The following is a 15,610-nucleotide window of genomic DNA, read 5'->3' on the forward strand; positions in this document are numbered from 1 at the left end:
CCAGGAGGTACACTATGGTCTGGATGAGGAGGTACAGTATGGGATGGACCAGGAGGTACACTATGGTCTGGATGAGGAGGTACAGTATGGGCTGGACCAGGAGGTAGAATATGGGCTGGATGGGGAGGTACAGTAGACTATGGACTGGACCAGGAGGTAGAATATGGGCTGGATGGGGAGGTACAGTATGGGATGGACCAGGAGGTACACTATGGGCTGGATGAGGAGGGAAGCATAAATAGCAGTTACTGACTCATCTTTTTTTCTTAAATTTTATTTTATTGGATTGATACAAAATGCAGCTGACAAGATAGATAAAAGATGTAAAAAAAACAGTAAAAAAGTCACATTTCATAGACTATGGACCCCACAGTAAGGACACACAAGGACAACACTAAAGGACGGACGGGGACTCCCTTTTAAATGGCGTTAATTGTCGGGAAGAATCAATCCCGTACACGGCAAAACATTCCAGCACGACGGATGGATCACGGAAGGTGTTCTGGAAGAACTTGAAGCAGAATGATATGACCCGGGACCACGCTGTGAATAACCTTTGAGCAAAGGCACAAGTTCTCTCTTTTTTCTGTTTGATTACAACTAGTCAGGACTCACTAGTGGTTGGTTTCTTTCACAAATAGTGCAACGCCTGTTTGAGTTGTTTCCAATTGGATTCTAAACCATATGAACGTCTATGTGCACACACACACACACACACAGGTATACATCACACGTGCATTACATCCGTCGCTACTTTGAAGATGAGGAACTACTCAAAGGCACATTCTTGTAGAAAACTATAAAGCTATACTTTCTCCATATTCACAGGACACATTTAAAAAAAGAAGAAAATCAAAACACGCCTGCACAATTAGTGGTCGTGGAATAGAAACTAGACGTACGGCTTTTGAAAGTCAAGTTTAAGAGTACGCCTTTGTCAAAGGAGAGTTAAGTCGTCAGGTTTTTCTTCGAAAGGAAAAAAATAAGACATTCATAAAAACTGTTCATAAAGACTTCTCTGGAGGTTGAATGTTTGGCAGAACCATGACCTTTAACGCAACCCTCAGTGTAGCGACTAGTCCAGTGAAAGACTTTGTTTCTCATCCAAAATGTTTTAAATATAACATTTACATAAATATTGCAGGTATTTTCTACAATGCGTTCTATGCCACTGAGCTACAAATCTACAAAACCGACCGAACGCTGTTTTAATGCTATCAAATGCTAGTGGTCATAAGGCAGATCACAGCTGAGCTGCTGCGACACTTCGGTACATAAAGCTCAGTAAAGCTGAAAGACGCAGACGCTCGAGACCCTCTGAGCCGAGACCAGAATCTGGTCCGAGCATTCCACGCGTAAGACCCCCGAGGCGCCTGACATTATGAACATTCATGGACGATGACAACCGAACCGATACAATCATGTCAACACGCGCGACTCAGTGGATTCAAGGATGCATGGACGCATTAGGGGGGGCGGGGGTCCGATGACTCAGCAGGTGGCGTCCTTGTTCTCCCGGTGAGCCAGCTGGTGGGCGGGGCTGCGCGGCGTGCCTGACCTCCGACAGCTCGCTCCTCGGAGTCATCCTAAAGCGGCACACGGGGGACGATCTGTGGTCATTCCTTGTTCCCCAATGCAGGGTTCATACACACGTGGACGTATGGATTTACAAGACTTTTCCAGGACTTTAAAACAACATTTAAAGTATATTAATGACACAAATAGTTGGATTAAAAGAATACAACTGTCTATTCTGTCTATTCTTCTAATCAAACTGCGTAAATGAACCTCTGAATATCACCCAGTTTTGGAAATAAAAATTGTAAAGGCCTTTTCCAGGTCCTGAAATAGCTATTTTAAAATTCCAGGACCTTTCCAGGTTTCCCATGACCGTACGACCCCTGCTAATACATAAAACAGAAGGTTCTATTGCTACAGAAAGTAGTGTTACATCATTCCGTCGTTACACATCCGTCTCATTCACCTCCCGTCTGCGACTCTGTGCATGCTCTCGGAGCGGCTGCTGATCTTGCAGGAGCTCCCCCCTTTGCTCCGCCTCTCCCCCCCCTCCCTCTCCCTCTCCCCCCTCCTGGAGCTCCGGCTGGAGGTGCCCCGGTCCAGGTGCTCCCTCGCCGAGGCCTCGGACAGAGAGCCGTGGGCGCGAGGCTCGCGGTTGCCCGGCGCCGAGGCCCCCTGGCTGGCGGTGGACGCGCTGGTGGGCACGGCGCCGGTGCTCGTGCCCATGGACTTGGAGATGACCTTGAGCTTGTGGGAGCTCGGCTTGTAGTGCTTCTTCTTGTGCTGGACGCGGCTGTTGTGCTTCAGGAAGAACTCGCAGGACTCCTGCAGCACCCGGCGGCTCTCGGTGATGGGACTGTGGGACAGAACACGGGGCGTTACGCTGGGACTGCACACGGACCTCTCGCGGGAAGCCAACGTGCGGTGCGTGGCGGGCGCGAGGCGTGGCCTTACTCTCTCTTGCGGGTCCTGTTGAAGAAGTAGGCCCACTCGGTGCAGGTTTTCTTACTGCCGACCCAGAACACGGCAGATATTCCGACCACCAGTGTCATTAAGTATTTCACCAGAAACAGGGAGAGGTCGGGGCGGTCGGGCTCGTGTGTCTGGAACAAAGAGACATAAACAATTGAAAAGTCCTCATCAAGCTTTTGAAACGTCGGGCTCAGACACGGATAATAAACAACGGATGAAGCGTTTCTCTTTCACATCATCCTCTTTATAGCTTTTCTGAGATGGTTTCCTATTTCTCCTAAACATTGTCGTACAATAGTTGAAGTATTACACATCACATTTTTGAGCAGTTTCTGGATTTTATTTATCAAATAAAAAAAATACATAATTTGTTTTGTGACCTCCGTATTTAAAATGTATTTTTATGACAAAATGTCCTTCTGGCTCAAAAGGTGCATCCATTCCGTTTTTTTAGAGCTATTTGTGTTGAATCGTGTCATGACACAACACATCTAGAGCTTCATGGGATCCTACATTCTAAAGCTTGGAAAGCATTTCGTTATTATTTGACCGCTAACATTAGCTTAGCGCTCCGATTCAGTCGGCAATAACAAGCTGCGGACCTTAAATCGACAAGACAGCGAGTCTCCTTTACCCGGAACACCTTTACCTACCTTGTAGGGGCACGGGATGCTGTACTCCTGACAGCGGTCCTTGATCCAGGTGTTCTCCCAGCTGCTGCGGTGGCTCTGCTCGTAGGTGTAGCACGCCAACAGGGTGACCAGCGGCACCAGGTAGAGGCAGCTGAACACGCCGATGCGGATCATGAACTTCTTCAGCTTCTCCTGGTTGCGCTCGTCGTGCTGGATGACCTGCCGCACGTGGTTGAGGGAGACGATGCCTGCCAGGATGAGGAAGAGGCCGACGCTGACGCCCACGCACAGCGGCGCCAGGACGAAGTAGCGCAGGGCGTCCAGGTCGTAGAGCCCCACGAAGCAAACGCCGCTGACGTTGTCCCCCTCCACCTTGTTCAGCGCCAGCAGCATGATGGTGAGCGCCCCAGGGATCCCCCAGGCGGCAGAGTGGAACCACACCTAGAAGACAGCAGCCACAAGCATCCACGTATTCAACGGCGTCCGCCATTGGCCCGGCTGCTCGGGAACTGGTTTGCATTGTTTAACTCACCGCTTTCTTTTCTATGGCCTCACAGCTCCACTTGGGTCCAGCTGCCAGGAACCAGGTGATGGTGAGTATGACCCACCAGACGATGCCGGCAATGGAGAAGAAGTAGAGCAGCATGAACAGCAGCGTGCAGCCTTTGCTCTGAGAGCCCAGCACCACGGTGTCCAGGGCAGCGGGGTGGGACGCCTTGGTGCAGGCCGCGTTGTTGCCCAGCAGGAAACCCATGAAGTAGACGAGCGACACGACGCTGTAGCAGACGGCGTAGAAGATGATGGGGCGCTCCGGGTAGCGGAAGCGCTTGACGTCGATGAGGAAAGTGAGGAAGGTGAAGAGCGTGGCGCCCAAGCAGATGACGGAGCACACGCCGATGAAGTTCTTGGCAAATTGGATGTCGTGGGGTTTGAAGTACATGTTGGTGCAAGGCGGCGCACAGTCCTGGGCGCCCAGGAAAGACGAACCGGAATCCGGTTTGGTCTTCAGCTGCAGCGGGCACCAGAAGCCAAGGTCCCGCTTCGGGGACGAGGAGCTCGTCGGGGTGGTGGCGGGGAGCGTCGGACCACCGGGAGAACGACACGGGTCCAGTCTAAAACAGACAAACAAACCCGTCAGTGGACAGGTCAGGAAGCACAGCGGTCCTCTCCTCTCGGGGATTGCCGGTTTCCTCACCGGTCACACTGTAGCTCAGGAGGCCAGGTGACACCAAAGATTCGGATGTTGACCTCGCAGTCCGACATGACGACCTCGCACTGCTCTCTGCACGGACGGACCACCGTGTTGCCCTCGGTGCATTCTGGGACAAAGGCTTGGCACAGGAAATGATGGACGTCTGGGGAGCAGCGCAGGTTTGCCAGGGGCATGAAGGGCTGGGGACGGAGAGACAAGTTAACCACGCTGTACTGACAATGACTTGGCCAATTATATTTATCCGCGCTTTATCTAAAAAATTAGAATAAACACATGAACTCGTCAAGTGTTTTCTACGGGAGGACAGAGACACACCCTGTAAGTTTGAGCCACATTTTATCATCATTATCACCAAATTAAGCATTATTTCCTGAAAACATGATCACTTCTCGACAGTAGCTGTGGCAGCGGGGGGTGTTTAGGCTCGGCTACGGAGTGGGTGGGCCGGGGGGGGGGGGTGGTTCAGGGGGTGTCTTATTGGCCTCAGCTGGTGGCTGATTGTTAATCAGCAACAGCTGGGGCCAATCTGCGTGTGTGTATGTGTGCGTCTGTCTCCATAAAGGAGCAGTAGGGCCTGAGGAGCGGGAGAGTGGAGAGCAGAGACACGGTCTGCAGTCTTTGAGAAAAGATATGACCAAATATCCGTCCTGTCTGCTCATCCTTTGGAGCTTGGGGGAGACACCTACTGGTGACAGCCACTCACCTGTTACAGGAGCCATCTCCTTCTTCTTCTTTTTTAAATGGATGAATTGAATTTGACCTCTTGAGAAGATTAAACTAGACTTTAGTTGACCTGGTAAGACATATATACACGTGGTGATGAAGGGCCGTAGGTTGACTTTGCTCCATTATAAAAGGAGTCACGGACCAGTGACAGGGTTCTTACACATGTTGACCAATGGATTTCCAGGACTTTTCCATGACTTTAAACCAAATTTCCATGACCAAACTGAATTCTCGGTGTATACATGAAATTTTTTGAAAATTTAGTATTCAAACAATGAGAATTACAAAGCATACAATACACCTCAAATGAAACAAATTACACTATCCTGACCGCTTCCTGAGCTACTGTTGCTATGGCCAGCGAACTTTCCAGTTAAGGTGCGTTCACTTGCAACGAGAAAAAAAAATAATTGCGCCGATAGTATGAGAGCGTATGCCGGCTTAGATTTTGAGTGTCTTCCTTTCAAAAACAGATGAATTATTTTGAACTCGGCGTAAATGAACATGTGAATATAACAAATTTCCATGACCTTTCCCAAACTTTTATGATTGAAGTTTTTCCCATGACTTTTCCAGGCCTGGAAATGACCATTTTAAAATGCCATGACTTTTCCAGGTTTTCCATGACCGTACGAACCCTGCAGTGAGGTTTAGGAACCACTGGTAGTAACTTCATTTTGTTTATCTGCAGCGATGTACACAGCAGCACACAAAGGGGCCCATTCACTGGCTGGGGGGGGGGGGGGGGGGGGGTATATGTGACAGGAAACGACTGCTCGGATGTTTGGAAACACGCGACGACTGACCAGGAGGGCTGGAATCCACAGAGCTGCTGATGGGTGAGGCTGCTGCTGACCCGCCACGTTAGTCTGTCTCTTACTCAAAGTGTGGATGTATTTACACAGATCACCCTGAAGACGACGAGTCCAGATCACACCAATGCAATTCTTGTGTTTTGAGTAAGTGTATATATATACACTACCGTTCAAAAGTTTGGGGTCACTTAGAAATGTCTTTATTTTTCAAAGAAAAGCACTGTTTTTTCAATCAAGATAACATTAATCAGAAATACACACTATACATTGTTAATGTGGTAAATGACTATTCTAGGTGGAAACATCTGGTTTCTAATGAAATATCTCCATAGGTGTATAGAGGCCCATTTCCATCAACTATCACTCCAGTGTTCTCATGGTACATTGTGTTTGCTAATCGCCTTAGAAGACTAATATCTGATTAGAAAACCCTTGTGCAATTATGTTAGCACAGCTGAAAACAGTTATGCTGGCGATATAAGCTATACAACTGGCCTTCCTTTGAGCTTGAAGTTTGAAGAACAAAATTAATACTTCAAATTTATTATCATTATTTCTAACCTTGTCAATGTCTTGACTACATTTTCTATTCAATTTTCAATTCATTTGAAAAATAAAAGTGAGTTTTCATGGAAGACACAAAATTGTCTGGATGACCCCAAACTTTTGAATGGTAGTGTATATTTATATATACAGGCTCCTTTATTATTGCTTCTCAACTGCTTGTCTCACCCAGTCCACTGTGTTCACTCAGATCTGAGCTAAAATCACCCGGACGTTTTAGACTCTTTGTTTGAACCTCATCCACCGTTATCAGACCAACGTGCATGGGCTGTTAGTCGATACTGATAATATTTGTCCGCAAAACAAACGCATACATTCCAACACAGTCCACTATTCAATGTTTCCTCCCCCCCCCCACCCCCTGAAATCCAGCCTGGCAGTAGGCCCGTGTCTCTGGGGCCGGGCCTTGCCCCCTCTGACAGTAAGCGTCCTTGTTTCTCTCCTGCGGAGGTCCTGGACTCCTTCTCAATTCCTCCCCGTTGCTCAACAATCTGACCTTTATTTGCTTTTACGGCAGAGTTACTGTAAAAACTGCCCTCCTTTCAGAAACCTTCAAACAGGATCAGCAGCTCAAGTTGAGGTGATTCGCTCTCCAAAATCAAGAAGGGAAAATCCCCTGCGGATAATTTCCTGGCAAAGTATTTCATGGATTAAATGATTTTGTCTTAAATGGACAGAAAATCCCATTACAAACCTTCACTCAAACTGTTCAAGACCCATGTGTGTTCCCGGTCCATCACAATGAAATGACCCTTTCCATTCTTTGTATCCCAACGCTTCAAACTGTTGTTTCAAAAGCTGGTACACACTGGTGGAATCTGGGATCAAGGGCGGAAACAGGTGATCCCTTTTCGGTAGAATCCTACCGATAGTCAGGGCTTTGTGAGCAACCGCTGCATGGGTAGAGAGCGATGTTTAGTATGTACTGTTGAATGTAGGCCAGTGTATGCGTGTCACCTGGGAGAGAGGACCGTGGATGTACGACCGTGTACGGGGGGGAAATGAGTGAGTAATTAACAGAGAGGATACCGGGAAGGCTTTGTGAAAGGGACTGGGTGTGTCCCTCCCCTTCCTCCAGAAATCAAAGGCCCCTCACAACAAAGTTGCCCGTGGCCAAGGTTGCTGCTGTGAAATAAGAAGCCGATACCTTTTGCCAGATGCCACACAAAAGACTCCTTCAACAGATCACTGTTCACGCTCCCACACCAGATGTGTGCAGCCGAACCCTGGCCGGCAGGAATGCCAGGACACCGAATGCATCGCTACAGAAATTGAGTTCACAGCTGAAGGAGAGACACAAGACCACACTTGGTCTCAAAAGACATGTTACAAAAACAAGGCCAGGGGACTAAAGCCTCAATTTTAATCGTCTTCACTTTGTAAGAAAATAGGAATTATGATGATAACGCAGTTATTGTGCATATCTTGAAAATGTTTTTGGACATATTTGTGGAAACTGTCTGAACTTTAAGTGTCTGGGTGGGCATTTCCATGGCAACTGTTGACTGATATTTGAAGGCTGGCGTAACTGTGCTGTTATAGCCCTGCCACCATACTATGAGACGGCATAGATCCTATCTGCCTGATGGATCATCGAGGTCTGGCTCGTGGAATTCCTGCGACCAACTACGCCACTGCCTTGTTGAGACTCCGCCCACTGTTGAGACTCCGCCCACTCCTCCTCTCTACCTCCATCTGCCTGATGGATCGTGGAGGTCTCCATCATGGAATATGCCTACTACGAACTATTCATACACTCTGTCATATTCATTGAACGTATTTAAACTCTAAATCTGTCCTTCTGGTCACATGACATCTATTGCACCTGTCCATCCTGGAGAGGGATCCTCCTCTGTTGCTCTCCTGAAGGTTTCTTCCCTTTTTTCCCCCTGAAGGGTTATTTGGGAGTTTTTCCTGATCCGATGTGAGGTTTTGGGGCAGGGATGTCTATGTGTACAGATTGTAAAGCACTCCGAGACAAATTTGTAATTTGTGAAATTGGGCTATACAAATAAACTGAATTGAATTGAATACAAACAATAATAGAAAACCATAGCTCACCATATGTTACTAAATCATGTTATTTCCACAGAGGCGAGTTAGCCAGAGTTTGCTGTACCTCTTTAATCCGTCCACGGTCCACAATGACCAGAAGAAATGAGGTTGTGTAACCACCAATGCAACGACTCCCTGGTACGAATGCGTTCCTTAAGCTACTTGTTGTGTTAAGGCACCGTAACTTGTAGTTCCAGTGGGAAGATATTCCTTCTTCCACAGAGTTCTACGTTTCAACGTGACAGTGTTGAATAGTCTTTGTTAAACTCATTAGTTATGACAACTTATCATTCAAGGCAAGAATAAAGATGCATAGTTGTTCATGGTCATGCCAATACAACAGTGTACTCACTAGATAATGCTCTGTAACAGGGGTCGGGAACCTATGGCTCGCGAGCCAAATATGGCTCTTCTGGTGACGGCATATGGCTCGCAGACAATTTTGAGTTGAAAAAAAAAAAAATCTCCACCCGCCCCCTGTAATTTTCTCTATCGCGCCAGATTGCAGTCAAAAAGGTTCCTGACCCCTGCTCTATGACAACTCTGTATGATATGCTGACAGACTGACTGGTGACGTGTGTTTTCCTGTTAATGACCATCACAAAACAGTAATGATGGTTTAACCAATATGCACTTCTTCCAACTAACAGACACAGCATGGGGCACTGCAATTATTTTTAGATATTCATTGACGTTAATTATGTGACTTGAATTATCAATACATTTACAAGCAGATGAAGCTTCTTTTTTCTATCATAGGCCAATATAATTATACCTCCATGGATGATCCTTAAAATGTGCGTCAACAGCTGTGAAACCACTCAACATAAAGCTTTCCTGTAAAAGCGCCGTAAGAGCCACTTATTCTAAATTATCACAGCATCACAGATATATTTGGTGTCCCAGACAGTTCATAGTTGAATCTCAAATCGGAACGTTTCTTTAGTTACCAATATCACAATTAAAAGGCCGGCTCATATCTGTTGGGTCTTTAAATTAAGGAAGGTCATAACCAAACAACTTATACAATATGTTTAACCAACAAAAGAAAAGGTAACTGCATGTTTGAGAAATAAATAATCGATTAGGTAATCATAAACTATATTGGCAGTAAGCAAGGCGGATGATAGCTAATCCCCGGCAAGGCCAATATTAGCACGATGAGGACTCACCTCCATATTAGCGGCTGCGATATCTTGGTCGTAGTGCTCCATCATGTTGGGAAAGTAGGTCCTGTTGTAGGGCATCCCCAAGCAGCGATGCACTTTGATGGGCTCGCAGGTGAACAGGCTGTGGGCACTGCAGCTTCCCACACATATCAGAGCCATGCACGCCCACAGTGGTCCTGGCATCTGCATTGCGACGGCTGATTGGATGTGTGTCTGTGTGTGTGTGTGTAACCCAAAACTAAAATATTTTTGGCTCAGTGGAAGGATATTTTGGCCAAAATGGTGAATTCCCCTGGCTCACACGGTCGTCCACATGTCACTTCTCCTGGGGTCATCTCAGTGGAGCCGACGGGCAGCGCAGCAGGTAAAAGCTTCCCATCTTTGGTCAGCGCGTGCGTCTGGGTCACAGACAGGAATCCCGCATCCCTGAAAATAAAGTATTTACATTAAAACTGGAGTAACCCTTTAAAGCTCTACAACAACACAAAGTAATCCCGAGAGGCTCGTTTTGGACAACAAACTCAATCCACATTTCATGAATATTTGTCTTCAGGAACCTCCGTCGAGAAGATTGTTGCAAGCGGTTATTACTGCATTTACGACAGAATTGCAGAGCAGAGACAGACCAAAGCCCCATCTTCAAAGCAGTGTATCGCACAACCTGTCATTGAACGCATCATCTTAAAAGGATCAAATTAAGCCAATTAAAATAATTATTCAGATGAACCACATTTTTTTTCAGGGGCACCTTTGAGGTCCCCAGACTCCAGATTGAGACAGTTTGTAGAAACATAAGTCAAACTGCAATTTAGGGGGATTACCCTCCAGTTTACACTGGGTGGAGAATGTAAAGAGCCATGAGTCTCGGCTTGTTGATGCACATTTAACTGAGACCCTGTTTCACTCTCAAACTAATAGAAGAAACAAAGTGAAGCCTGACCGAATGCAATACATTTCTAGTGAATACAAACGCAAGTTCTCTCGAGGTTTAAGTTTTAATTGGGGCCCACACGTCACTAGTTTGGGGATTTTAAAGAATAATGAGATTAGCTGTTTACGTGTGCGCTTTAATTCCTGATGATTATCACATGTTGATATTATCAACGATGGTCAGACTGTATCTAATATGACCACATCCCTGTTTATGGTAAGCAACCCCCTTCAGCGGTGCTCGGTTATTAGCATACACTTTACGGTTAGCATACTAGCAACGATTAAAGAGACAGTTCAAGTTAGCGAAGCAGATAACTAACTAGGTTAACTTAGTTAGCTAAACTCGTTCAGCAGCAACACGTAACGAGCCCACACGCGCAGGTCGGGTGAGTTACTATCTCATATCTATTACAGGAGTTAGCATGAAGCAGAGTTCTTTGAGGAGCATATCAGTCTGTCGCAGGGAGGAAAGACGTTTTCCAGTTTATTAGACGCCAAACGGCGGCGAGAGAGTTCAGTAAACATCCCTGCCTCGGTAACTGCCACGGTGTGACGGCCGAAAATAACTTCGGTAGCAGAAAGTATACAAAGCTACGAGGGTACAACACGAAGCGCGAGCACTTACCCCCCAACAGCCCAAGAGTTCGCATAACAACCCGCGACATGAAGGCTCGCTGGCGGCTCGTTTCCTGCGACGAGCTGCGGCGGGACCCTCCGTCTGTTCTTGCCCCGGGGCTGCGGTGAAACGAAGATGCCTTCAGGTGCGGTTGGGAATGTCGTGATTTTCGCAATGAACCGGTGAGAGCGCTCAACAGATACGTACGTTTGTTGAACGGGTTCTGCCTTAAAACGCGCTGTTGGAAAACATTGACTGGGAAATATAGAGTTCCGTTACTAATGGATGAACATTGGGCACGTGAATACGCCAATAGCAGCAGAAAGTTTGGCTTTGACGGGAGCACCTGAACGCTGCACGGGAGCAGACATGATATGGGACACTATGAGGCCAAATGTCAGTGATACAAACCGCAAGGAATGTCCACAATTGAAATTCGTGTTAAACGTAACTGTTATTCAAGTAAGGTGTGTATTAATTAAGACTGCATTTGTAGTTTTTCTCCTTTTTGTTCAATTTGGTGGATTTCTTTTCAAAATCCATCAACAGAAGGCGCTTGATGAAGCAGAGTTCTTTGAGGAGCATATCAGTCTGTCGCGGGGAGGAAAGACGTTTTCCAGTTTATTAGACGCCAAACGGCGTCTCATGAGTGGGTGAGGAGAGGATGCTGTAGTTTTGCTAAATACCGCAATACATTTTCAGAAAATAATACAGATAATGAAGAAAATATAGCCACACAATGTGATACATCCAATGTTTTTATAAATAGGCTATTGCAGGCATTATACAGATAACTTCACATAGATTACATGTGAAATATCCAGGACTTCATTGATATTAAAAAGCACTTAATGTTCAATCCCCGCCCTAGGCGATGTGTTCTTAAGCAAAACACGTATCCCTGAATTGCTCCCCGTAACTGTGTCTACGGTGTATGAATATAATACGATTGTAAGTCGCTTTGGATAAAAGCTACTTACAGCTAAATGAAATGTGATAATGGAATAATAGTAATGTGCATGGAGACAACAATACAGCTCGAATGCATAATTATATGCTTTTTTTATAAGACATTAGTGGAGTAGCCACTAATTACAGGGACATCAATGAGACTTTATTATGTACTGTAGGAGATCCTACGAGGACCCCTGGTGGCCCCTGCAGGCGCAAACACACGGACGTTCACTCAACTCGCCGTGTCCTAATTATCCACGCGGGGGCGCTGTACCCCCTCCCTCCCTCCCTCCCCTCCATGCCCAGATTCATGTGACCGCCGCGGAGAGGCGGGGTTATAATGTAACAATTTAGGTGCTACAGTGTAGCCAATAAAGTGTCCGAGATAACTGAGCGCCTGTGCTCGCCGCTGCGCCCTCCTCTCCCCGCGCCCTGGATGTAGAAGAGAGCGCCAACAACCGCGGACACGAGATGACCATTATCACGGAGGCGTCGCCAGTGGGGGACGGGACCGGATCATAACATTCATGTCAGGTGCGTAAGCTTGTGGTGCACATTACGATAAGAGAGAGAGTGAAAGAGAGAGAGCGCGAGAGAGAGTCGAATACAGTACATTCCTGCCCAGCCGCAAGGTGCTCTGAGTAGTCGGTGTGGCTTGTCGGCGTGCGCCATGTGATGGATGCAACAGGATTATTCTGAGGTTGTTCTCCGTCCACAGTTTGTGGACCGAGGCGCTGGCCAGTTGCTAGGAGACTTCTTGACAGCTGGAGAGCTTTTGAAAAAGTGACAGTTTAGGCTAATGCATTAATGGTGTCTGCTCCTCTGGCAACCCACGCCTTCCCTCTCGCGCTGGTGGATGCCGCTTAACCGTAAACAGACATTTAGCACCGGGGTTGTTCCCAGTCAAGTAGATTACAGTGTTGTAGTTGGGAACAATGGTCCACTTGTTGTGATCATGCAGATCTTCAACATATCCACATGCATGCATCACGTTTCATATTTTCTAAGGCCCCAAATCATGTCATTTATCTAAGTAGCCTACATACGTAAAATGACATTCTAAATAATCCCAAGGTGTGGGACATGTTGCTGAATATAATGGCATGTGCAATTCATAAACTGCCTGATCGGGGACATCTATGGAGACAGATAGAGATCACCAAGGAGAAAAGAGAGAGAGATATGCCATATGAGTCCTGATTTGCACCACATTTGCTTTTATTTCTCTCTCCATCAAAAAACAGATTTAGCCAAAGCTATGAAACATGTACAGCATGTGTGTTTTGGGGGTGTGGACTCAGGAACTTGAGGGGCCTTCTCTCCCTCATCAGTCAGCAGCAGTGGCCTGCGGCCATGTGTCTGAAGGTCACTCGTGAACAGATCAATAACAAGATCTCGCCCGGCACTACACTCAAGAGCAGCCAGTTGTACACTCAGCCCTGCCTGTACACACTCCAGGTGAAACACACACACAGACACACACACACGCAGGCTTCCTCATATAGAACAGCCACATGAGAGGACCAGAGGGGACTCATTGTGTACAGCGAGTGGAGTAGTATTTTAATCACGGCGTCCAGAGCAGCTTTGATATCAGTGCATCTGCGTCGACCTCTGCTTTGCCTCCTGTGCTTCTGGGTATTATCTTTCGGGAGACTTGAGGGGATGTCAAATGCAGGTGTGTAGCACATTATGTCAAGGTTGTAAATACACCAGAGGAACTCGGTGTAATTTGGACTCACAGCTTGTTCGGAGAGGTGCTGAGCTTTGTTCACTTCCCCTTATCTCAAGTCTATGCCTGCGGCTTTCACATGAAAAGGCCTCGGAAGAACAGCGTTGAGGATTGCCAAAGTCAAGGCGAGTGCAGGGACAAGTGAAGGGCCAGGTCCGCATTAGGCTTGACGGTCGGTTGCATCCCCTTCACACGTCGCAGTGTGGCTGGGTCGCGTGGATGGACTGAGTAGAGCTGACGTGTTCTCCTTGTCCTGCCAGTCTGATGTATGTTCCCAGTGAGGAGACTGCAGTCCCCAGGAGCCACATAGCGCTTCTCCTCCACCTCCACCACCGCCTCCTCTTCCGTTGTCCGGCGACATGCCTTCTGAACCCAGCCTCAGGTAAGTGGCCCAGTTCGTCCATTTATAAAAGGCTCATGGCACAAGCAGACATATTAGTCAGCCAGTGCACATGCAGTGAGACATGTCTGCAACCAGAGAGGGAGCCGCTTGCTCCTCGGACAGAAAGCCCCCGTTCCCTAGGCTGTAACCCGAGGACGGTCTGTGTAAAAACCATATATTGTTCATTGAAGGTGTTGCACTGTGCGTGGTCCACTGCCTCCCTGTTGACAACACACTTTTTGTTTGGATGGAATGGAGGTTAAACAAGGGTCCATTAATTCCTACTGATGGTACTTTCTACTGACCTAAATATTTAAAAAAAAGATAGGTCATGAATACGAACTGCTTTATTTTCTTTTTAAAGTTTAGTACAGTGACTTCACTCTAACGTCATTTTGTAATTGTTAAAGTACGTGGACACATAAATAGAGATATTATTAAATGAAGAATTACAGAAATGTAGAAATACATTTATTTAATGATGTCATGTTGTGTTATAACTTATATTTATTCATTCCTCTATTTATTTATTTATAAATTTATTCTTGTATTTATTTATTTATACATTTATTTAAGCATTTATTTATTCCTGTATTTATTTATTCATACATTTATTTAAGCATTTATGTATTTATTCCTATATTTATTCATGCATTTATTTATTTATACTTAAGTCATTTTAAGTCCTCCATAGTGGATATGGTGTATATGTGAATATTTATTCCTGATCCGATGTGAGGTCCTGGGACAGGGATGTCGTATATGTGTACAGACTGTAAAAGCCCTCAGAGGCAAATTCGTAATTTGTGATATTGGTCTATATAAAATAAACTGAATTGAATTTAAAGCAGCAAAAAGGCTCATGTGGGATTCACTCAGAATAAGCTTTGCATCAGGGAGTCCTCCTTTCATCATAAGGTTGGAAGTTCGAACCCCGGCTCCTCATGCTCCCCTGGCATGTGAAAGTGTCTTCACATCAGCTTCCAAAAACACTTATAATGAGTAAAATGCAGAGGTCATTCTGTGCACGTAGGATTTGAGATCAATGTTGTGAGACTTTTGTCACTCCGGAGGCTCAAGAATGAGAATGCACGAAGGTCTTGGTTAGAGCTCGGAGACCATAGCTATTAGTCTCGGAAAAAAAGAGGCAATTTAATGCATTTTGGAAAAACGTTCTCAGCTAATGCTTTGAATCAGCAAGGTACAGCTTGCCACTGATGAATGTTATAAAACGATAATTTCATTCGTACGTTCATTATTGTCAAGGCATCCATCCGTCCTCAAGTCTCCATACTGCTTCTCTGAGTAAATAAATCCTGTAATTCCTCT

General features: G+C 46.2%; 2 protein-coding genes across 3 annotated transcripts in view; one reads left to right on the forward strand and one right to left on the reverse strand.

Moving 5' to 3' along the window:
* Positions 1-255: 255 nt before the first annotated feature.
* On the reverse strand, positions 256-11,318 carry LOC130212645 (frizzled-6-like). Its single transcript, XM_056443743.1, has 8 exons — positions 11,223-11,318; positions 9,668-10,090; positions 4,318-4,514; positions 3,655-4,234; positions 3,144-3,563; positions 2,473-2,621; positions 1,985-2,374; positions 256-1,586 (listed from the first exon to the last, which is right to left on the reverse strand). The coding sequence occupies exons 2-8, from the start codon at positions 9,851-9,853 to the stop codon at positions 1,448-1,450; spliced, it is 2,061 nt and encodes a 686-aa protein (XP_056299718.1). The 5' UTR covers positions 9,854-10,090; positions 11,223-11,318; the 3' UTR covers positions 256-1,447.
* Positions 11,319-11,393: 75 nt separating this feature from the next.
* klhl32 (kelch-like family member 32) overlaps positions 11,394-15,610 on the forward strand; it is a 28,309-nt gene continuing 24,092 nt past the window's right edge. For both annotated transcript variants that reach the window (XM_056443744.1, XM_056443745.1), the window contains exons 1-3: positions 11,394-11,680; positions 12,474-12,701; positions 14,160-14,281. In XM_056443744.1, the coding sequence (XP_056299719.1) occupies positions 14,259-14,281 (23 nt within the window). In that variant the 5' untranslated portion in view covers positions 11,394-11,680; positions 12,474-12,701; positions 14,160-14,258. The remainder of the gene's footprint in view (positions 11,681-12,473; positions 12,702-14,159; positions 14,282-15,610) is intronic.

Source organism: Pseudoliparis swirei, chromosome 22 (genome assembly GCF_029220125.1).
Source record: "Pseudoliparis swirei isolate HS2019 ecotype Mariana Trench chromosome 22, NWPU_hadal_v1, whole genome shotgun sequence".
Classification (NCBI taxonomy): Eukaryota; Metazoa; Chordata; class Actinopteri; order Perciformes; family Liparidae; genus Pseudoliparis; species Pseudoliparis swirei.

Bases quoted from the DNA above. Each gene is read 5' to 3' on its own strand.
- LOC130212645 (XM_056443743.1), bottom strand. From the start codon at position 9,853: ATGCAGATGCCAGGACCACTGTGGGCGTGCATGGCTCTGATATGTGTG. The intron at 2,622-3,143 runs GTAGGTAAAGGT...TCTTTGTTCCAG, and splicing joins GCATCCCGTGCCCCTACAAG to ACACACGAGCCCGACCGCCC. The intron at 2,375-2,472 runs GTAAGGCCACGC...TCTGTCCCACAG, and splicing joins AACAGGACCCGCAAGAGAGA to TCCCATCACCGAGAGCCGCC.